Here is a 21,447-nt window from a genome sequence, read left to right on the forward strand (position 1 = left end):
CAACGATCGTGTGTTGTCACTGATGGCAGGTAGTTTCCAAATGATGCAGCCGAGATGCTTGCCTTGGTTTTATAAACCCACGCAGATCGGTGAAGTCCTTTGAAGGGGATGTGGCACAATCTGCGTCTTTGATCCACAACAGAGCTCATTGCATAGGTTACTGTACATCCATATAGCACGACTTTCTTTTGTGATATGATGCATCGAAACTACTTCGCTCCTTTGAAGTGGCTCGAGTCTAAAAGAGAGTAAGTGGCCACAGCTTGATTTAAATCGATAAGAAGGCTTCACAATAATTTGAGTTAAGGAGATTAAGGAGCTGTCTGATTAATGAGCAGACAACTGCAGGAGTTAATCACACACACACACAGGCATGTTCAGGTCAAAATGCAATTAGCCAATAGGCACTTACGTCATCGTTAATTAGATATAACAGATATTACACATTTTTAAGATTAGAGTTTTAACGTTTGTTTCCTAAAATATTTGTGCGGTTTATTTACAATAATTACGGTAAGTGGTTAATAGACAGTTACTGCAGGCATAACAGAATGAAAACATCGACATAACTTATTTAAACGTGGCCAACTTATTGTTTAAAAATCTACGCATTCATTGTAAAACCGATATTATTGGAAAACAGGAAAGGGCCCTATAGATTATTGAATTAATTTGATTAGGCCTATATTTAAATGTAAGCGTGAATCAGTTTGGGTTATAAACAATGGCAAATTGAATTTTAATTGCAACCAACTTAAACGTAATTGTTAATAATTATTGACGTTTAAAAAAAACGCGCAGCAGTATTGAACAATTTGAACCATTGATCTGCACTGAAAACAGCAAAATGAATCATATTATCCATCCATCCATTTTCTTAACCGCTTATTACTCACAAGGGTCGCGGGGGGCGCTGGAGCCTGGATCATAGTATGTTTATTGTGATTATGACAATTACGATTATTTTTTTGTAGCACAACAATAAAGAAAAAAACATTCTAAACATTGCACGCATGCATTCATGATGTTTTTTTCACAGCAAAATGTAAATTTTATTGTGGTATTATTTGCCGTGTAGAATAGAAATGCATACATCATAGTAAGGCATTTAAAAATCATATTTTATTTTATTTTATTATTATTAATATTATTATTTTTAAGAATAAGTGAAATGCATTCGTTAAAGCTTATACGTATACACGGGAGTTGAACAAAAGGTTTTACAGCGCCAAAACTGCATTGCAGTTGACAGCAGCATCAAAGAGTTATTAAATTAGCACTTGTCTTTCTTCAATAAATCGATCTGAACGATCGCTCTTGAAAGGGATGCATAAAACAAAAGGCTCTTTATATGCTTTTCAATTGTACTTGCACTTTGAAAGTTCTTTATGGAGGCTAAATCAAACATGCTCTTTGTTTTGATATGTCTTTTAAATAATTTGATATTCAAACCCGATCTAAGTAAGTAAGTTTAAATGCACTGTTTGAATGACTTGACTCATCACTAAGAGACTACTATTATGTAGAAACGCGTTTTAAAAAATCTGTTAAATTATTATTATTATTATTATGATTCTACATATTGCAATTTTCCATTGTATTATTTTTTAACTATGTACAGTAGACAATAAGAACATGTATGCCGTATACGTAATTTATTAGCCAACGCTGTTTTACTTCCGCGTGCAGTAGTGCGCATGTGCAGCTGCTCCTTCATTAAAGGTGTCCTTGCAGGTGATGCACATGAGTCCAGATGAGTCGCGCGTGTCCGACATGAAGTCACGCCAGCTCATTTGTTTGATTGTCCTGTCAATTTTAACGCGATCCACAGGTAACTACACTTTTCCCGTGCTTTTGTTTCTGAAGTTTAGTTTGTTTCTGTTCGTTCTTTATGCTGGCCCGCCTTTTCAGGTGCCATTCTCGTCACGTCTAAACAAAAAAATGAGCCAAAATGGCGGCTAATTTGAATTTGACATCCAAACAAGATGATCCAATATGGTGGCTAATTAGAATTTGACGTTTTCTCCTTATAGATTTGATCACTTAAAATGATGTTCTCATATATTTTGCGGGGTTTTGGAATCTTGTCTATTTTCTATTGGTTGCACTCCAAAAGTTGAATTTGAACTTGAGCCACGCTGTTTCATGGCAATATGTTAATTAATGTCACTCAAACTATCTTTAGTTATTACATTTTATGTATGTTTCAGGGCAGAGTTTCCAATGCCATCCAAGTCAATGGCAATGTGATGATGGAAGCTGCATTGCTAATAAATGGAGATGTGATGGAGAAGGGGACTGCCTGGATGGCTCTGATGAGCTGGACTGTACTGGTGGGTTTCTCTTACTACATTTCAATCTCATCAGTATTGGGCCAAAGTGACTTCTGGACAGCAGCTTGTAAAATAATAAATAAAAAAGCATGCGCACACTAACATACACATGCCATTCTTATTTGAAATATTCATGAAACATGTAGACATTATATAGTTTAGTAAAGTTTCAATTAAAATGCTGCTCATATTCCATCCTTTTCATTTCCCTCAGTTCCTCCTGGCTCCTTGAACTGTCCACTCGGTCAGTTTCCATGCGTGGGCTCTGTCGGCTGTGTTGATGCATCTGCACGCTGTGATGGACAGAAGCAGTGTCCAACCGGCTCTGATGAGGAGAACTGCCCGGTCGCCAACGGCTGTTTGGACTCAGACTGGTCTTGTGGGAACCATATTTGTATACCGGGAGTGCTGCGCTGCGATGGAAAGAACGACTGCATGGATAACTCTGATGAAGAGGGCTGTGGTGAGAGAGCTTTCATGTTGTATTGCGAAATTACTACTTTCTTTAAAATGGTTTAAAATGTGACACACTTTTCCCTCTGTTGTCCAGTATTGTGCAGTGAGGGTGGCCTACAGTGTGCAGAGGATGTGTGTCTTTCTGCTGACCAGATGTGTGATGGGGAGTTCCAATGCTCAGATGGCAGCGACGAGCCTGTAACCTGCGGTAAGTTTGGCTCTCAAATAAAATGAAGGGAAATGTGAATAGTTTTTCATTAATGTGATGCCATCAAATGCTTGTCACTCGTCCTTTGCAGGGCAGACCTGTTCTGTGAATAATGGTGGTTGTAGCCACACGTGTGTGGATGAACGATGGGGTGCTATGTGCACGTGCCCTCCTGGATATAAACTCGCCATCAATGGGGCACTCTGCAAAGGTGACGCACTCTCTGCATTCACTTTTTTTCTTGTTGTCGTTGAATTGAAAGAATGCAGGCAATAAGGTTAAATTTCAAGTAAAACAAAAAAAATCAAATCCAGGAGTTCTGTTCCTACTGTGGTGACTTAACCTGAATTTATAAAGTCATGATGTAATCATGAACTGATGAACCCCTGTATAGTGTTTTGTGCTGCTCTTTGTTAAAAGAAAAGCATCTTATCAAATGGTCAGCAAGACTAATAGCTGCTTTTTATTTGCCATGATATTTAACTAAAAATAACTATCCCCCCCCATGAAAATAATTTGAGTAAATCACTTTTTAAAGTATTTGTAGTGTTTACTTTAGTCTCTATAGCTTTTAACTGTGAATGAGCCTGAAGTTTGGATGCTCTTTTCTCCTGACTTGCGCTTATTTCTCTGTAGTAATCCACGGAGAAAAAATAACTACAATCCAGAAAAATAGTTAAAAAAAAAAAAGATGCCATAAAATACATACATATATGTATGGCAGTGACTGCACAAAAAGTGAAGTGTGCTTATGTCGAGGCATGACTGTGTACAGTGACCATTTTCTTCACAGCACCATCTGCTGGCTGTGGTGAGCTACTGCCTATTATTTGTCGAATTTACTGCTAAACTACTCCCTGCGCCCACAGATGTGGATGAATGTGCCCTTCCCTTTGCTCCTTGCCTGCATCACTGTACCAATACAGATGGATCTTACTTTTGCCACTGCAGAGAAGGCTTCAATCAGAATGAAGGCTTGGTTTGTCTGCCCACAGGTAATATTATTTATGATATAAAACAATGATTGATTCACTGACCACTACTTACTTTGCCAATATATGTGCGCATTCAGGTAATCTCACCCGACTGTTGACGTTGCTGAGGTCATCCGTCGGTCTGCTAACTGTGAAGTCGCAACGATTTGATGTTCTCCAGCCTCTTAAGTTCAACCCGGTGGCCCTGACATATGACATTGCCCGAGGCCACTACTACTGGGCCGACAATATGGGAGTCATATATAAAAGTGATGGGCAGCGCAGCTGGACAATTTATACTGGTTTGTGGCACATGTACTTCTCATCTCATGTTGATCTGAAATGAATTCTGGAATTGGTAAAGGATTATTTGGTATGACTGTAGCCATATAATTTTTTTTAGTGAAATTGCTGTAAATTATTGTAATTTCTCTGTTTACTCGTGTTAATTCAGATCTTCTTTAATGTCCTTAAAATGCTCACACAGGGGAGCCTGGAATCAAAGGTCTAGCTTGTGATTGGCTGAACAGAAACCTTTACTGGACAAATCAGAAGACAGAATCAATCTACGTGCAAGCAGATGATGAAAAAAGTTACACCGCTCTCTTGAGCAAATCAATCAGCCCGTCAGAATTGGTTATTCTACCAGTGGAGAGGTGCGCATAATCCGCATTTTTTTAAAACACAAATTACAGAGTTCATTAAATATATATTTTTTCAATGCACCAGATAAAAGTGTTTTTGTCTTTGTTCTGCCAGCTTGATGTTTTGGATCAACACAGGCCCTGGTGATAGGGTGACCATAGAGAGGTCATGGCTGGATGGATCAGACAGAATCTCTCTGGCAGTGCTTACGGCTCAATTAGCCCACGGACTCACAACAGACGTGGCCGCCAGGAGGCTCTACTGGATCAGTGACTTCAAGATGGTAACATGGGAAAAAAAACGAAAAATCAGACCGTTGCATCTCATCCAGAAAGTTGCTCAAACTTGTACTATTTCCATCAGTCTATTGAGACCATGAAAATAGATGGGACCGGCCGCTACGCATTCACTGGACTGTTCAACAAGAGACCAGCTTTGAACTTAGCTGTGTTTGCAAGTTCCTTCTATTGGGTGGATGACAAAGGACTCTGGCAGGTGCTGCAGAACCAAAATAACCAGAGGAAGTTTCTGTGGAAGTCCACATTTCCAGTTTTGACTGTTTATCATGAGCTGCAACAGCCGAGGGGTGAGTTGGAAGTTGGTCTTCCTCTTTACAGTTTGCTCATTGTTTGCAAAAGAAAAGTGTCTGCCTTTTTTCCAAATCAAATGTCTCCTTACAATTAGGCACATCTGCATGTGTGAAGACCCCATGCCAGATCTGTCTGCTCACTAAAAGCAACCCTGTGGGGTTTACCTGTACTTGTCCCAACTCCAAAGTACTGATGGTTGATGGAACATGTCAATGTAGGTTCCTGAGGTTCAACTTTGACATAACAATCGTTGCTTTACAGTGCATTCTATGATCACTTAGTGAAAACTAAGGGCAGTTCAAATGTGTTCTTATTTTTTTTTTTCTTCAGATCCAAAATTCCTGTATGCTACCTCTAAAAGTATCAACCTGTTGGAGTTTAAAGGCAACCTGTCCGTGGAAACTGAGATCTTTGCTACTGACAAGGGCATCCTGTCATTTGATGTGAACTGGGAAACAGACTGGGTGTACTGGGCCAACCAAACTGGCCACATCCAACGCACCAGCCTAACCCGCGTCAAGACTGAGTGGATTCCTACAACCATGTCAGGTTAATGATTTTATTTTTCAGCTTTTAAAACTCAATGCAAAAAAAAATCATATTTTGCCTGGTGTCGTATAACTCGTCAATCCTTTTTTTCTTTTCCAAGTTTGTCGCCTTAAAGTCGACCAGAAGAGTGGGAGCGTGTATTGGGTGTCATGTGACCAAACCCACATCGGCTCAGTGGAAGTAGACAGTCGTTACCAGAAGGCGTTGTACCACACAACGAAGGCGATTCGAAGCCTCTACCTGGACTGGCTGAGGGGTCTAATCATCTGGTTGGAGGGCGAGCAGATCTTCACCATGAGCTTGACGGGAGGAAAAGCCAAAGAGCTGTTACACTGGGCAGGAGTCATAGAGAACATGGCCTTTGACCTGAGAGCTGCCAGTCTATTGTGGAACTCAAACGTGGCAGGTTTGTTGTTGTTGTTTTTTACGTAAAGGAAAAAATTATAGAACAAGCTATTATTATTTTTGTTATTATTGTAATGCCTATTAGGCTTAATTCACCATTCCGCCATATTTGCACTAATGGGCGTAAACCCACGTCTAAATTTGGTCGAATTGTATTTTTTCCCACAAATGGATACCACTGAACTTTAAATAGAGTATTAAATAATTTAAAGAACACTGACTTTTTTTTTTTTTTTTTTTTACATCCTGAAAAATATTTTCGGAAATGCCAGGATTCCGCCTGACTGCAACGACATACATTTCAGTAAACATTGGCGGCAAAATGTATATAACATGCCATGTTGTATGCTAGCTATGCATGAAGTCAATTCACCAAGGCAGATTGCAAAGACAATAAACCTTGTTTTTATACTGTAATAGATCATTTTCAAATTAAAGACAACACAGTTAAAATGGTCTAATTGGTCTGGCAATTTAGTGACAAATTATAAATGGCCAGTGTACCTTTTTTTTTTTGTACAGTACTTTGCGTACTAATACTTGTGTTTCTCTTGCACTTCCAAGGTTTGATGACAATGAGTCTCCTCCAAGGGAAAAAACACCAAGCGGCAAGAAGATGGAAAATTTCTGGCTCGGTGATGGGTGCCCTGGAGCCTTACCTGTTGTCTCTGTCAGAGGATGTCATGACCTTGTGGGACCGACGTGATGGGCAACGCATCCAGGATGTTGCAGTGATGGGTCCTGTAGTCAGTGTGGTGGCAGCACTCCGGGATGTACATGCAGGTTCACTTATACACGCTCGCTATCATTCACTGACAAATCTGAGTCTTTAAATTTAGAAGGCATAGTCATACATAAGGTGAAATATTTTGTGTCCATAGTACTGGTTACTGGTATCTGCACTAAACCATCCATCCTATGCAAAGGCACATCCATCTGCCTGCCTCAAAACAAGCTGTGTGATGGCAAAAAGGACTGTCCTGATGGAGATGATGAAAGTTTTTGCGTTGAAAAATGTCCATCCAAAGGTGACTTCTCAATCAGCTCCTCTTAATGGTTCAAATCTTAAAAGGCGCTGTCCAGAATTGAATTCAACAGTTTCTGGTGGTCATGTCCCTTCTGTCTGATCTTAGATGATTTTAAGTGCAAGGACCAGAGAAGTTGTGTGTCGAGAGCGCTGGTCTGCGATGGCCGCTCTCATTGCTTCGATGGCTCAGATGAGGTCGATTGCCCTGCTGTTGCCTCACTTGGGCCTCGGGAGAATGCCCTCAAGTGTCGAAAGGGCTCTAGACCATGCAAGAATGGCTTGGAGTGTGTGTTGTACAACCATGTGTGTGATGGGGAGAGGGACTGTAAAGATGGGTCGGACGAAGAGCAATGCGGTGAGTAACTTGAAATATATTCCAATGGCTTCAAACCTGTATGGTGGAATTAAATCCAAATTCTTTGTCTAGATGTGACCTCACCGACACCAACCGCTGATGCAGCCAGTCCTGCCCCAGCTCTGCCTGCCTGCGTCAGCCCATCTGTCCTTTGCCCCCATGCTTCTGTCCGCCTCTGTATCTCCCCAAAGCAGTTTTGTGACGGGCGGGAAGACTGTCCTGACGGCTTTGACGAAAATAACTGTGTGAAGAGATGTTCCTCTAAAAGTAAGTCAGAAATGCAGTTGTACCGTCGCTAGAGCAATTCTAACTCGTTTGCTTGGGACTAGTGGGCTGTGTCTGTTTCTTTCTATACTACATTTATTTTCTTCATTTGGCATTTCCGCTTAACAAAAGAATCCTACAGAATTTACACAAAACCGCTAACTTAAAATTTTCTTTCACCCCAGACTATTTTCGCTGCAAGGACCGTAGGAGCTGCATCGCTAAGAGCCTCGTCTGCGATGGCCGTGCTCATTGTCACGATGGCTCCGATGAAGTTGGCTGCCCAAGTGTTGCAATCCCCGCCGGCCAAGCAAAGGCCTTGAAGTGTTTCAAGGGCTCCCAATTGTGTCGAGATGGCAGCGAATGTGTTCTTTTCAATCACGTGTGTGATGGAGAGCTGGATTGCACAGATGGCTCTGATGAAGAAGGATGTGGTGAGCATATTTTGCTGTGCTAGCTACTTTTTGTTAATATTGTACTTATGAGCAATTTAATATTTACAGATACTACAACGACGCCTCCGGAAAACACCCACTTCAATCTACCTCCATTGCCTGTCGCTACTCAACCTCCCATCAAGCCGTCATGCACGAGTCCTTCATTTATGTGTCCGGATTCTACTTGCGTCCCCCCAACACAGATATGTGATGGCAAAAAAGATTGTTCTGATGGATCTGATGAGAATACTTGCGTAAAACGATGCCCAAATAAGTGTAAGTTGGATGCTTTTACTTTATTTAAAGATGTGCATATTATACAATTTCTTTTTTTTTTCTTCCCACAGCGGACTTCCTCTGCAAAGACAGGCGGAGCTGTGTTGTGAAGAAGCTGGTCTGCGATGGCCGAGCTCATTGTCACGACAGCTCAGATGAGGTTGACTGTCCGACATTGGCGCCTCCTGCCAGCCAGGATAAGGTGCTAAAATGTCGTCTGGGTTTCCGGCAATGCCTGGATCAGACTCTGTGTGTTCCCTACAGCCATGTGTGTGATGGGGAAAAAGACTGTCAGGATGGGTCAGATGAAGAGGACTGCGGTATGTTTAATTTTTAAAGAAACTAGTCTGCTTATATTTTTATCTCTGTGAATGAATTACTTTTTTTTTTTAAAACTTCAAAGACAGAAAACTAAATATTATATTGTACAACTGTTGTATTTCCCAACTTCTAGACTCTGCAGAAACGGCATCTTTCTCCATTCCAGGCTCAAACGAATTGCCCTCACCCACCCAGCCCTTTTATAAGCCTTCACCCAAGCCAACTTGTATGAGCCCATCAATGTTTTGTCCAAATTCGTTTGTCTGCATTCAACCGACACAAATGTGTGATGGAACAAAAGACTGCCCTGATGGCTCCGATGAGAAATGTGTGGAAAGATGCCCTTATAAGAGTAAGTTAGTTTTGGGGTTCAACCACAAAGCACTCTTGTTGTTTTGTGTCATACAGTATTTTCCTTTTTTCCATAGCTGACTTCTTGTGCAAGGATAGAAGAAGCTGTGTCTCCAGGAGCCTCATCTGCGATGGCCGTGCTCATTGTCACGACGGCTCAGATGAATTTGGCTGCCCAAGTGTTTCAATCCCTGCCGGCCAAGCAAAAACCTTGAAGTGTCTCATGGGCTCCAGCTTATGTCGGGATGGCACTGAATGTGTTCTCTTCAGTCACGTGTGTGACGGAGAGTCGGATTGCGGCGATGGCTCAGATGAAGAAGGATGTGGTGAGCTTTCATGTTGAGATTCCTGTTGTCATGGTTATAAAAGATGTAATATCTAGAAGGCTTTTGTTTTTTTGTCTATCAAAACTGATTTAAAGTTGTATTATTTACAGACATTCCAATGACTCCTCCGAAACATCCAAACTTAAATCAACCTCCATTGCCCGTCAATACTCAACCTCCCGTCAAGCCGTCATGCACGAGTCCTTCATTTCTGTGTTCGGATTCTTCATGTATCCCCCAAACACAGATATGTGATGGTGTAAAACATTGTCCTGATGGCTCTGATGAGAAAAATTGTGTGAAACGATGCCCAAATAGATGTAAGTTGGATGCTTTTAGATATTTGAACACATTCTGCACATGCTTATTTGCTTTTCTTTACTCCCACAGCGGACTTCCTCTGCAAAGACAAGCGGAGCTGTGTTGTGAAGAAGCTGGTTTGCGATGGCCGAGCTCATTGCCACGACAGCTCGGATGAGGTCAACTGTCCGATAATAGCTCCACCTGTCAGCCGGCCAAAGATGCTCAAGTGCCGTGTAGGCTTCAAGTTATGTCTGGATGGGAGTGAATGTGTTCCCTACAGCCATTTTTGTGATGGCGAGAAAGACTGTCGGGATGGGTCAGATGAAGATGACTGTGGTATGTCAACAGTTTAAAGGAAAAAAAAAATTTCTCTCAGTATTTTACTTGCCTAAGATGGGCTAAAATGGGATGCTAAATGCTTTATTTGTTTTTACATTCTGCAGAAATATTAACTTCCTCCAGTCCAGGCTTAAATGAATTGCCTACATCTGCAAAGCCATTTATTAAGCCTTCCTGTACGAGCCCATCAGTATTGTGCCCTAATTCTATTCTTTGCATTCGCCCGACACAAATGTGTGACGGAACAAAAGACTGTCCTGATGGATCCGATGAAGTCTGTGTGAAAAGATGCCCTTATAAGAGTAAGTAGCGAAGCTATAAATTCAAAAAAAAAAAAAAAAAATTATGTATCATGTTTTCCTGCCTCCCTAGATGACTTTCTATGCAAGGATCGTAGGAGCTGCGTCTCAAAGTCTCTAGTGTGTGATGGCCGGGCTCACTGCCATGATGGCTCGGACGAGGTGTACTGTCGGAGTGTAGTTCCTCGCTTAACTACAACTGATGTCTTGAAATGCCGTAAGGGCACAAATCTCTGTAAGGACCGCACAGAATGTGTGCTGTACAGCCACATATGTGATGGAGAGAAAGATTGTTTGGATGGATCTGATGAAGAAGGATGCCAGGAAATATGCGCAAAAGGTTGTATTTTTTTTTAGAGAAATTGTATCTCTTGAATATGTTCTGAAAATCTAGTCTGTGGTTTATTCATGAGGCCATTTAACAGATTTTCTTTTCCATTTCCTCTCAATGTTCCTACTTTCTTCCTGTCAAAGGTGAGTTTCAGTGCGCTCATGGGGTGATGTGCATCCCTGAGGATCAGGTCTGCGATGGGAGGGCTCAGTGTAGCGACCGTTCTGATGAGCTGGACTGCTGGGAACGGACTAATAGCTGCGAGTTTCGCTGTGCAGACGGCCATCGCTGCATCCCAAAGAAATTCCTGTGCGATGGAGAGCCAGACTGCGTTGATGGCACAGACGAGGTCGGCTGTGGTAAGTGGTTTTGTGGAAAAACTGGATTGGTTCAAATGGGTCACGGTTTTCTGCTCTGCAAGTTTCAAGACTAGTTTTTATGTGGTGTGTGAGAAAGTAGTTATGATGAACGATTCCCTTTAGTTACACTAGGTGCTAGCAGATGTCTTAATTATTATAAACCAGTTCTCATTAGTTGAACAGCTGCTTCTTTCCAGATGCAGTGACCACATCAACAATTACACCTCCGGTCCGGAGTTCTGCTTCAGTTTGCATCACGCCTTCAGTTCTATGCCCAGGTTCATCATTGTGCATCTCTCAAAGTCAGTTTTGCGATGGAAAAACGGACTGTCCAGATGCATTTGATGAGAGCGACTGTATTTTCAAGTGTAAAAGAAGAGGTAAGTCTGAGTAAAGTGATAAATGACAGAAACGGTGAAACATATCAAAAATAATTCACTTATACTCAATTTCTCTGTTACTCATTGACCTCCCCCCCCTCTACCCCATGTTAGCTGATTTCTTGTGCAGTGATCGGAGAAAGTGCATCGCCACAAAGTACGTGTGTGACGGTCGTGCCCACTGTCTGGATGGCTCAGATGAGAAGAAGTGCGAATCACCTGAACGTGGTTCATCTTGTAAGATACTAATTGGAAAATGACTACCTATTCAGACTTTCAGATTAGACAATTTCACACTGATTTAAGGAGACTTTTTTGGGGTGGAGGGGGGGGGGTCAAAATGTATAAAGATTAACAGTACTCAGTTAAGATGAGTTAATGTCACATTTTGGCAAAATTCAGAACAGATAACATTTTAGAAATGAGCATGTGATTAAAATAAATAAAATTTTAAGCACTTTGTTGTGAAAATCGACAAACTATACAAGCAATAGTCTGTTTCTGTAATTCATTATGTCCCATTCGACCAATCTGAATCCAACCCATTAAAATGATTTCTCTCTAAGCCTCCAGGGGCCAGTCTGTTCCTGTAAAATGCCGTAACGGCTTCAAGGCTTGTAAAGACGGTCTGGAGTGTGTGATGTACAGTCACGTGTGTGACGGAGAGAAGGACTGTCGGGATGGATCAGATGAGGAGGGATGTGCTGCTGAATGCAAAACGGGTTTGTACATTGAGCTCCGTCTTTATAAAATACATTAAAGCACAATCATTCATGATACAAATACAGTAAGTGTTTGTTTCTCATTTCCCAGATGAGTTTGAATGTCATCACGGTAACAGATGCCTCCACCCTGAGCAGGTGTGTGACGGACAGTATGACTGTCAAGACCGCTCTGACGAAATGAACTGTGAAACTCGACTATTGGGCTGCCATCACAATTGTGATAACGCAACGCGCTGCATACCAGAGACTTTCCTGTGTGATGGCGAGAGAGACTGTGCTGATGGCTCGGATGAAAAAAAGTGTGGTAAGTGACATGTTGGACTCTTAAAAAAGGATACCGATAATCTGATTTCATCCCGGCAGGCTTGACCTTCTGTGAAGTTGAGCAGTTCCGCTGCAATAGCGGTCAGTGTGTGTCGGTGGCGCTGCGATGTGACGGATATGCAGACTGTAGTGACCGCTCCGACGAGGCCGACTGCTCGAGACCGCCTCGCTGCCTCACACAGCTGCAATGCCCGCACAGTCACGAGTGCCTGCAGAGTGAGTGGCTGTGTGATGGTGAGGAGGATTGCAAGGATGGCTCTGATGAAAAGGTATGGCTGTTTTCAAGTGGATATTCAAATAAACCTTGTCACATAAAAAAAAAATGTTTTTTGCACCTAGAACTGTGTGACGAAGCCACCACCATGTAGGCAATACCAGTGGCAATGTGGAAGCAGCAGTCAATGCATCCCCATGTCCTGGAGATGTGACGGGAAGACTGACTGTCACAATGGCGTGGATGAGGACAAATGTATGAATGCTTAACATTTAAAATGCTGACGATTGGACAAGGAAGCCACCACATGCCATCTTTTAAATGCCTCTTATTTCACAATGCAAAGAACCTCTTTTAATGTCTGCGTCTGTTTCCACAGGCAAACAGAGAAAATGCCCTTCTCACCTTTACCAGTGTGGCAGCGGTGAGTGCGTGGATCCGCGACTGGTGTGCAACGGGTTTATCAACTGTGCTGACAGTTCAGATGAGGGTGTGGGATGCACACTGCGCAACTGCTCCAGTCCATCAGCTCCTCGTTGTGATCATAGCTGTGTCAGCACTCCAAGTGGACCGGTCAGTAAAACGGGGCAAGGAGAAAGAAGTCTCTTCAGTTTTTTTTTTTTTTTTTTTTTTTTTTTTCACAATTTACATAAATACCCTAACTCGCATGTGAGTGAGACAAAATGTTCATTTTCAGAGGTGTTACTGTGCAGAAGGTTTCACGCTACATTCCTCGGCCGTGTCCTGTGTGGACACCAACGAATGCAATTTAATGCAGCATGAAGCATGCAAACATACCTGCCTCAACACCCGCGGTTCCTACGCGTGCCAATGCCACCCTGGCTTCTACCTGGAGCCCGACAACAAAAGCTGTAAGACCAAAGGTAGGTAATAAAGAGGTATTACTTGGACAAAATACGTTATGATTTTAAATGAATGCGTTCCTTAGGCGGAAAATGGTCTTTGATTCATTTTGACAACATTTAGTGATGCAAAAATAAACCTTCATTTGTCCATCACTAGTAAAAAAAAAAAAAGTAATTTTTTTTTGGAACAAAAACCAAGAATTATGGACTAGAATGTGTTCTAAAGATAAAATATGTCTGCTTTTTTTATTTTTTATTTAATTGTATTTTATTTATTTTAGATGAGCCACTGCTCGTGGCATCTGTTCAATCAGAGCTTTTACTTCTTGGAGTTCAAAGTGGCTCCTTGCGCCTTCTGTCTTCTGCCAACCGGCCGGTCTTCTCGTTGGATTACCACTGGGCTCAGCAAAGGGTTTACTGGCTCAGTCCAGACTACCAGAGCATCCGCTGGGCTGACATGACAAAGGACTCCACCAACAAAGGGACACTTATTAAAGGTGCGCTTGCAAATTGAGAAACCAAAATGAATCTGTAGACCAGAATTAAAATGAAATCTAATTTACAGGTGTGAAGTCAGATTTCATTGCGGTGGACTGGGTAGGAAAGAACCTGTATTGGGTGGATGGACTCGTGGGCCAAATTCGGGCAGTGCGGCTCAGTGACACAACGCTAAAGTCTCAGGATTTCACAGTGGTACTGGCTGAAGATCTTGAACAGCCACGCTCGCTGGTGCTGCTACCACACAAAGGGTGAGGTACCCAGTCGGGAAGGTTTAACTACCACTGTAAGTCGTCACTGTCTTTTTATTTATTTATTTTTCCTAGGTTGATGTTGTGGTCTGAGATCGGCAGCACCCCTCAGATCCAGCGTTCAGGAATGGATGGATCAAAGAGGAAGGTGGTCGTGAGCAGCAGTTTGAGCTGGCCTGTAAGTTTGGCATACGATTTCCTGGACGACCGCGTTTACTGGGCTGATGAGAAGCTACGCTGCATTGGCTCGGCCTCTCTGAATGGCAACGATGTCAAGGTGAATGGCATCCAATATCAAGGATTATCTATGCTTTATGTACACAAAATGTAATGATTGATTTGATTTGATTTGAAATTGGCTTTTGGCAATATAGTCCGGTATTGAACAATAATACCCCTCTTACCAGATTCTCCAATTAGCTGAAACTCCGAGCCCTTTCTCAGTGGCAGTGTTCAACGACCGGCTTTTCTGGTCCGATACGAAGCGAAGAACCATCCGCTCTGCCGACAAGAACACTGGCAAAGACCAGAAGGTTCTTCTCAAAAGACCAGGACAGCCTTTTGTGCTAAAGGTTTGTCATCACTGTTATATTTGGAACAGATTGATTACTGTGTTACTATATTCACTGCTGCTTTCCTTTGCATTTCTTATGGGGAACAAGCCACTTTAGTATAGTAATCACGAAATACAATTTGGTTCATTTGTTTCCTCTCAGACAATAAGAATAAAATATATAAAAATATGTTCAAGGGGTCTTTATTGTGGCATTTCACATGTGTTTCTGCTCTCCAGCTGATGCATACCCTCTCCCAGCCGGCCATATCCAACCCTTGTGACCAGCTGCAGTGCTCCCACCTGTGCCTTCTGACAGCTGGCGATGCTGTGATGCAGCCAGCAGCAGTCTGCCGCTGTCCAAAAGGGCTTCTACTTTCTAAGGACAAGCGCATCTGCTCTCTGCCTTTAGAATCTACTTTCATCCTGCTTCTGTCAACCACTACAGTCTATCAGGTTAGAGTCAACTCTCCTTGGGTGTCTTTATTAAATGTTCCTTTCATCCTACTCTGTTTTACTCCCCCCCCCCCCCTCTTTAGGTTTACTTTAAGTCCCTGCATCATGATGGAGTCGGTCTGAAAAATATGCCAAACAGTCGAGTGTTGGCTATTCCTGGAGTTGTTGAGGCCTCTGGACTCGATGTAGCGCTCCAAACCAGATCCTTGTATGTGGCTGATGATGGACAGGGTACTGTAGATGTGCTGAACTTAAGTGGACCCAGGTCCAGACAGGGACTGACACCAGCTGGGCGACTTATACAACTAATGGTAGGCTTAAACATCAAGCAAGTTTTGAGATTCTTCGATTTTTTTTATAAATACTGAAGGAATTACCATTAATTGTAATCGTTTGCGTGTTCAAATAATTCCAAGATCAGATTCTGGTGAAGAGGGTCCTTGCAAGGAGAATTTATTACAGAGATCTCTGGTCACACAATTGCATACCACCTAAGCAGTGTCATCCAATGTGTGTGTCTTCTTTTGCCCACACAGCCTCTTTATTCAAAACATGAGGAAACACCTCTGTCATCCCGTGAGGCACATAATGAGTTTGCATTTTCCCAGTAAACTAGATCGTCCTTAAACTTTTGACAACCGGATTTCTGATGAACAGCAACTAGACTTCTTAGATCAGTGGTGTCCAAACTCGGTCCTCGGGGGCCGGTAGTGCCGCAGGTTTTGGAGGTTTCCCTGCTCCAACGCACCTGTTTCAATCAACAGGATTGTTATCAGGCTTAGTAGAGCTTGCTGATGAGCTTCAGCTGTGTTGGAGGAGAGAAATATCCAAAACCTGCGGGACTACCGGCCCCCGAGGACCGAGTTTGGACACCACTGTCTTAGATAAACATAGAAACATTTTAACTTTCTCATATCTGGGAAAACAGTAGAAAAGATAGCAAGAATGTCAAAAGCATTACTCACACAGGTTATATCAGGTTAACATAATTACACCTTCATCAACACATCTATAATGAAATGTAAAACAGGTAAAATGAAAATGTTAATAATGTCAACAATACCTTCCCTGTTTTATACTGTTACTCCCTGCACTTTAAATGATGCAAACTTTGTAAACTGGAGTTTCGGCATTAATAGTTGCGGCTGAAGTTCAACAAAAGTTTTTTCTCCGATCCTCAAGGATGATTCTGTCATGGCTCTGGCTGTTGACTGGGTGACCTCTAACATCTACTGGAGCAGCACCAAACGGCCTAATCTCCACGTAACCAGCAGCCGTGATGGCTTCACTGCCTACCTGCTGCAGGGAGAATTTAAGGTTGTAGGCTACTTCTTACAGTTGTTTTTTTTTTTTTCTATCAATCGCGATTGCAATGGACTCACAGATTGCTTGATCTTCCAGCGCACAACATCCATTGCAGTGCATCCCCCATCAAGTCGGCTTTGCTACGCAGCCCTTGTGGGCGGTAAGAGCCAGGCTGAGGTGAGCTGTGCCTGGATGGATGGCCGAAACAAAGCAGTGCTTTGGACAAAGTCCGTCATTCCCACATCACTGGTCTTTGCCAATGAAGGAACTACAATCTACTGGGCTGACACAGGTTTTGAGTTCAACCGTATCTACCGGTATCCTGGACGATGTTTTGGCTACCGTTGTTGATTTACTTTTCTTTCTTTCTTTTTTTTCTTTTCCCCATATCCAGTTGAAGGCTTAATCTGCTCGATTGGTGTCGGTGGCTCAGGCTACAAACAGTACGAAACAGGACCTGGTGTAATTACTTCCTTCACATATACTGAGAATATGCTCCTCTGGCTAACACTGGAGAAGGGTAAGAATGAACAGTTTTGTATGATATATTATTGGGCAACAGATTAATGCAATGCTTGTCAGTAGGCAGAGGTCATACATCACCCTTGTTCATCAAGAAAAAAAACATACTTAAGGAATGGCAGCCAATCCTGTAATTTTTAAAAACTTTTTTTAATTTATTTTTTTTAAACACTAGCCCATACAATGTCAGGTGCAGTCTAGCACTGATTAGGTATTCATTAAACTAAATTTACCCGTCATCAGTCTTCATCCGCTTCAGGCAGTAGATGGCGTCAGATTAATGCAGCAATGAATTATTCAGATAAGTTGATCTTTTCATGTACTACTAATCACCCAGAGGCTCATTTGTAAAACCGCTTTCCTTTTCACCTCTGCTAAATGAATTCTTTTTAATAAGTTCAACATTTTTCTTTTACCTTCTCGTTCAATATTCATACACTGAATATTAATTAAAATATTCAAACATTTGATGCCTGTAGCTATCTATAAAGGGGAACACTAACACAAGTATGATTGTTCAAGTGTGCTCCATCAAGTTTTTTTTTTTTTTTATGTGTTTTTATTTTTCCCCTCCATACCTGTGTAGAGGTCACCAAAATGTGGTTCAGCGACGGCCTCCATCCGAAACAGCTGTGGTTTGAGACAAAAACCAGCCTGGTGGAAATCAAAGCTTACAGTAATGACAGCCAGACGGGTAAGATGTGTTCTACTATACATAATAGCTGTTAACTGGACAGTCACAGAAATCATGCAGTAGCTCTTATATGCCCTCAAAATGGCACAATGAATTGGAGAGAGCAAAGACTACCTAACTGAAACCTGGTCATGTTTCTTCATAGCTTGCTCATCTATTAGCAGGATGTGCAGTTGTGCTAAAATGAGTTTAATGGGGTTATTTTGGCGACGAGAAATGTGCAGAAGAGCAACCCATTAAATGTTTATGCTTAACTCTTTGACTGCCAGACGTTTTCAGAAAAGGGATGCCGTGGGTGCCAGCCGATTTAAGCATTTTTGACTGCTCTTTCAAGGTCCACAGAAATGTATGTGTTTGGACTATGGAAACACACATACTACCAAATGAAAGATTGGACTCTCATCTTTCATCAAAAGAAAAAGTTTGTTTCTACCTTATTCCGTTTTCAGTAATCAACAATAGAAAATGGTTAGTTTCACCTCTGTTTTGAAAAAAATGTATTTTAACGTCTTTGGCACTCCTCCATAGGATTTTACTAAACGTTATTTAACGTTTTTGGCAGTCAAAGAGTTAAATGGATAAATAAAACTTGGTGTTGAGAAATTGTAAAAATACGTGCTTTTATTTTTTTTTAATACAAAGGAGGTCCTGATTCATAACCTTCTGCAAGGGGTTTACGTAGTTATCTGCCTCCAACCTACAGGATCCAATTTGTGCGCCAACAATAACGGCGATTGCGAGCATCTGTGCCTGGCTTATCCCGGAGGCCGCAAGTGCAAATGTGCTCGTGGATTTTACAGCATCAGTCCCACATCCTGCGCACCAGAGCACCCTTGTCCCAAAGGAGAGCAAGCTTGCCTCGATGGCAGCAAGTGTTTTAGCAGCAACAAGTTCTGTGATGGACGTGTGGACTGCCAAGACCAGTCAGACGAACAGGACTGTGAGTTATTGGGCTGCAGTCTAAATACGGTTTCTCTGATTTATTCAGCCATTCTGTGGAACGAATGATTGAACAAGAGTATGTAAGCACTATGAACTCGTCTAGGTCCACAGAAGAACGCCCCCTCGGGGACCAAAATCAGCGATGTCCATCTTCCCAAGTCTCCACTCGCACCTCTTCAGAACTCGAAGGACACCGCCTCATGTGGTCGGCAACATTGCAACGGCCATGGCAGCTGTGCCGCTCAAGGCAAAGTCATTCACTGTCGTTGCATGGCTGGCTACCAAGGAGCGTTCTGTCAAGAGAAGGAAAGTCGGCGAAGCCACGTCGGCGTGGTCCTGGGGGTCCTCTGTCTGTTTGCTGCGTTCTTAGGGGTCGCTTTCATTTTTGGAAAAAGGCAAGGACACACTTTGGTCAAATGTAATTGTGAGTTACAGCTATCTTTGCCTTCCTTGATGTAGCTTTTTTGTTAAATTTTTGCATCTTATCTTAATCCAGAAGAGCCTGGGCATCAATCAGAGGCAGATCACCTGACAAAGAAACTTTGATGTCAAACATGGCGCTGCAGTGTGAACATATGGAGGATGACTGTGAGGTAAAACTATGAGAGAAACTTTCTAGATTTAATCAATGGGGGCAGTGAAGTTCATGCCAGTACCGAAGTCTAATATGCTGTTGCCCCCCAAATTGACTTTTTTTTTTTTCTCCTTCTCCTTCCAGGAGCTTGAGTCCTCAGCAGACTTAAAGAACGCCCCATTAGCTTCATAGCAGTCAAACATCTGCTGGCAGATATAGACTGTTATTAAAGCTATGCAACTTTTTTTAGTTTTATATGGCAAGACTTCACGAAATAATTGCATCACTGGTGTCAAAGCTGATAACTATTTTGTACAATAAACAAATCAAGATTGATATTCTTAGTTACTCCTGTACTTTATGACAAATCAAATGAGCATGGTACAGTTTAGAAAACAATGTCTACATTTATACTAATTAAAAAATGGTGTTTCGTAGGAAGAAAAGTAATTGAGAAGATTGAGAGATTAGAAAACCGGAGTCTTTTATGTGAACATTGTCCATATAGCCAATTCAACTGTTTAAAATATCCTGATAAGGAAACACTTGGGTACAAATGTCAAATTGGTGTGTAAAAAAACAACCAAACAAAAAAACTGCTGTTAGCAATTTGAGAACTGTAAATAACATAAAAATTAAATGCCCAAAGCAGTTGGTGACAAATTCCCCAGGTGTAACTGTATCACTGTCTTAAAAAAAAACCAGAAGTCCTGAGGCTATTACAGAAGAGGTAAACGACTCATTTGCATAAGTTGGAGAGTTGTTTTGGACGGAAAAAAACTTACCAAAGTGATGACAAAGGCCTGATTCAAGATGCCCGCGTGTGATCCTAAACTGGCAAAGTAATTGTTGCTTTTTCTGGCACATAATCATTGAACGTGATGGCAACAGCAAAATGAGCTCAGAAATTGTCAGGATCTTTTTTTTTTTTTTTTTTGCCAATTTAAAGAATAATGCAGTACAATATTCATCTTACAGCAAGATAATTAGCTGACAAAACGATCCATCTGAGAAGTTTTCAAACCAGACTTAAACCCTATAAAGCATGCATTTTTCCTACAAAAGCGCAGACTATTATGTAACCTCCCTAAAACTGGCTGTGGAGAGTGTTCAAACAAAAAAATGCAACAATGTAGTCAAGTCAGTGGTACACACAGGTTTGATGCAGTTATTGCAAAGGATTTGCAAGTAAATGGTCTTCATTCTCTTCTAAATATAAGTTCCCTCAACAAAATATGGTTATTTGCAAATACAGTAACACTATCTTGTGTAGCCAATCCAGAGGGAAATAGTAACACCTGCAAATCATATTAAACTTGAATGTTTTCAGTCTACCGCAAAACTAAAACAGTTGTCCATCACTGTTCCAACACTTTTGCATGTTTTACACTCTGGTAAGTGCACGCACAGAGAATATTTGAGGTAGTATTGGAAGTTCACTTCACGATTGTTTACGACTGTTGCACTGCTCAGTGACTTACGACTAATAAACAATTTGGTGAGAGAATTTGCACTCACTTATGCAACACATTTTAAGAAATCTAAAGGAGTATAATAGAACCAAGGTTTTGTGGCGCAATCATCCGCATACAATAGACCAATTGGCTTGAAATGTTGAGAATGAAGAAGACAAAACAGGATAGGAAGTTGAGAAATGACAGAACAATTGTCACAACAATAATAGTCCCATGATTACTGCTCCCAAAACCACTGCGACCCTGACGTCCAGCCCAACGGAAAAATGTCTGGATTGATAAACAACAATGGTAGCGAGTTGATGCAAGACGACTTATACAATGCAAGCTTAAAAAAATAAAATCCGCATGGAGATGCTGCTCAGACATGTTGCAACATCAGTGCGGTAATTACAGTACTGATTCATGCAGTCTCGTCATTGTCTGCTTGAAGGCCATTATTGAGAAATACCACCTTTCAAAAATGATCTGAAGTCATTTGTATTGTCTTGTGTCATTTTAATAGGTTTGTAGATTACAT

At 41.7% G+C, this 21,447-nt stretch overlaps 2 protein-coding genes across 2 annotated transcripts; both read left to right on the top strand.

The window, feature by feature from the left end:
* The first annotated feature begins 1,705 nt into the window (after window positions 1-1,705).
* On the top strand, window positions 1,706-9,046 carry LOC144034185 (uncharacterized). Its single transcript, XM_077542765.1, has 21 exons — window positions 1,706-1,831; window positions 2,211-2,333; window positions 2,548-2,796; window positions 2,884-2,997; window positions 3,089-3,208; window positions 3,867-3,992; window positions 4,070-4,273; window positions 4,459-4,627; window positions 4,731-4,899; window positions 4,980-5,202; window positions 5,301-5,420; window positions 5,537-5,755; window positions 5,856-6,161; window positions 6,725-6,943; window positions 7,042-7,188; window positions 7,294-7,542; window positions 7,615-7,809; window positions 7,992-8,240; window positions 8,310-8,519; window positions 8,591-8,839; window positions 9,036-9,046. Exons 1-21 carry the CDS (start codon window positions 1,738-1,740, stop codon window positions 9,044-9,046), a joined length of 3,765 nt encoding a protein of 1,254 aa, XP_077398891.1. The 5' UTR covers window positions 1,706-1,737.
* On the top strand, window positions 8,981-19,788 carry LOC144034293 (uncharacterized). Its single transcript, XM_077543012.1, has 29 exons — window positions 8,981-9,192; window positions 9,269-9,517; window positions 9,628-9,837; window positions 9,908-10,156; window positions 10,264-10,461; window positions 10,532-10,798; window positions 10,933-11,148; window positions 11,346-11,528; window positions 11,643-11,765; window positions 12,095-12,250; window positions 12,342-12,557; window positions 12,617-12,846; window positions 12,917-13,046; window positions 13,171-13,364; window positions 13,489-13,675; window positions 13,939-14,154; window positions 14,223-14,406; window positions 14,482-14,683; window positions 14,814-14,978; window positions 15,200-15,415; window positions 15,499-15,726; window positions 16,598-16,732; window positions 16,817-17,012; window positions 17,115-17,240; window positions 17,829-17,936; window positions 18,640-18,876; window positions 18,982-19,273; window positions 19,375-19,471; window positions 19,597-19,788. Exons 1-29 carry the CDS (start codon window positions 9,069-9,071, stop codon window positions 19,642-19,644), a joined length of 5,382 nt encoding a protein of 1,793 aa, XP_077399138.1. The 5' UTR covers window positions 8,981-9,068; the 3' UTR covers window positions 19,645-19,788.
* Window positions 19,789-21,447: the final 1,659 nt, after the last annotated feature.

Source organism: Vanacampus margaritifer, chromosome 14 (genome assembly GCF_051991255.1).
Source record: "Vanacampus margaritifer isolate UIUO_Vmar chromosome 14, RoL_Vmar_1.0, whole genome shotgun sequence".
Classification (NCBI taxonomy): domain Eukaryota; kingdom Metazoa; phylum Chordata; class Actinopteri; order Syngnathiformes; family Syngnathidae; genus Vanacampus; species Vanacampus margaritifer.

Excerpts from the sequence above, each read along its gene's own strand:
- LOC144034185 (XM_077542765.1), top strand. The coding sequence starts at position 1,738 with ATGCACATGAGTCCAGATGAGTCGCGCGTGTCCGACATGAAGTCACGC. Across the intron at positions 5,421-5,536 it reads GGTTGATGGAACATGTCAAT|ATCCAAAATTCCTGTATGCT; the intron begins GTAGGTTCCTGA and ends TTTTTTCTTCAG. Across the intron at positions 8,241-8,309 it reads CTCTGATGAAGAAGGATGTG|ATACTACAACGACGCCTCCG; the intron begins GTGAGCATATTT and ends TAATATTTACAG.
- LOC144034293 (XM_077543012.1), top strand. The coding sequence starts at position 9,069 with ATGAGCCCATCAATGTTTTGTCCAAATTCGTTTGTCTGCATTCAACCG. Across the intron at positions 15,727-16,597 it reads GGCGACTTATACAACTAATG|GATGATTCTGTCATGGCTCT; the intron begins GTAGGCTTAAAC and ends CCGATCCTCAAG. Across the intron at positions 18,877-18,981 it reads CCAGTCAGACGAACAGGACT|GTCCACAGAAGAACGCCCCC; the intron begins GTGAGTTATTGG and ends GAACTCGTCTAG.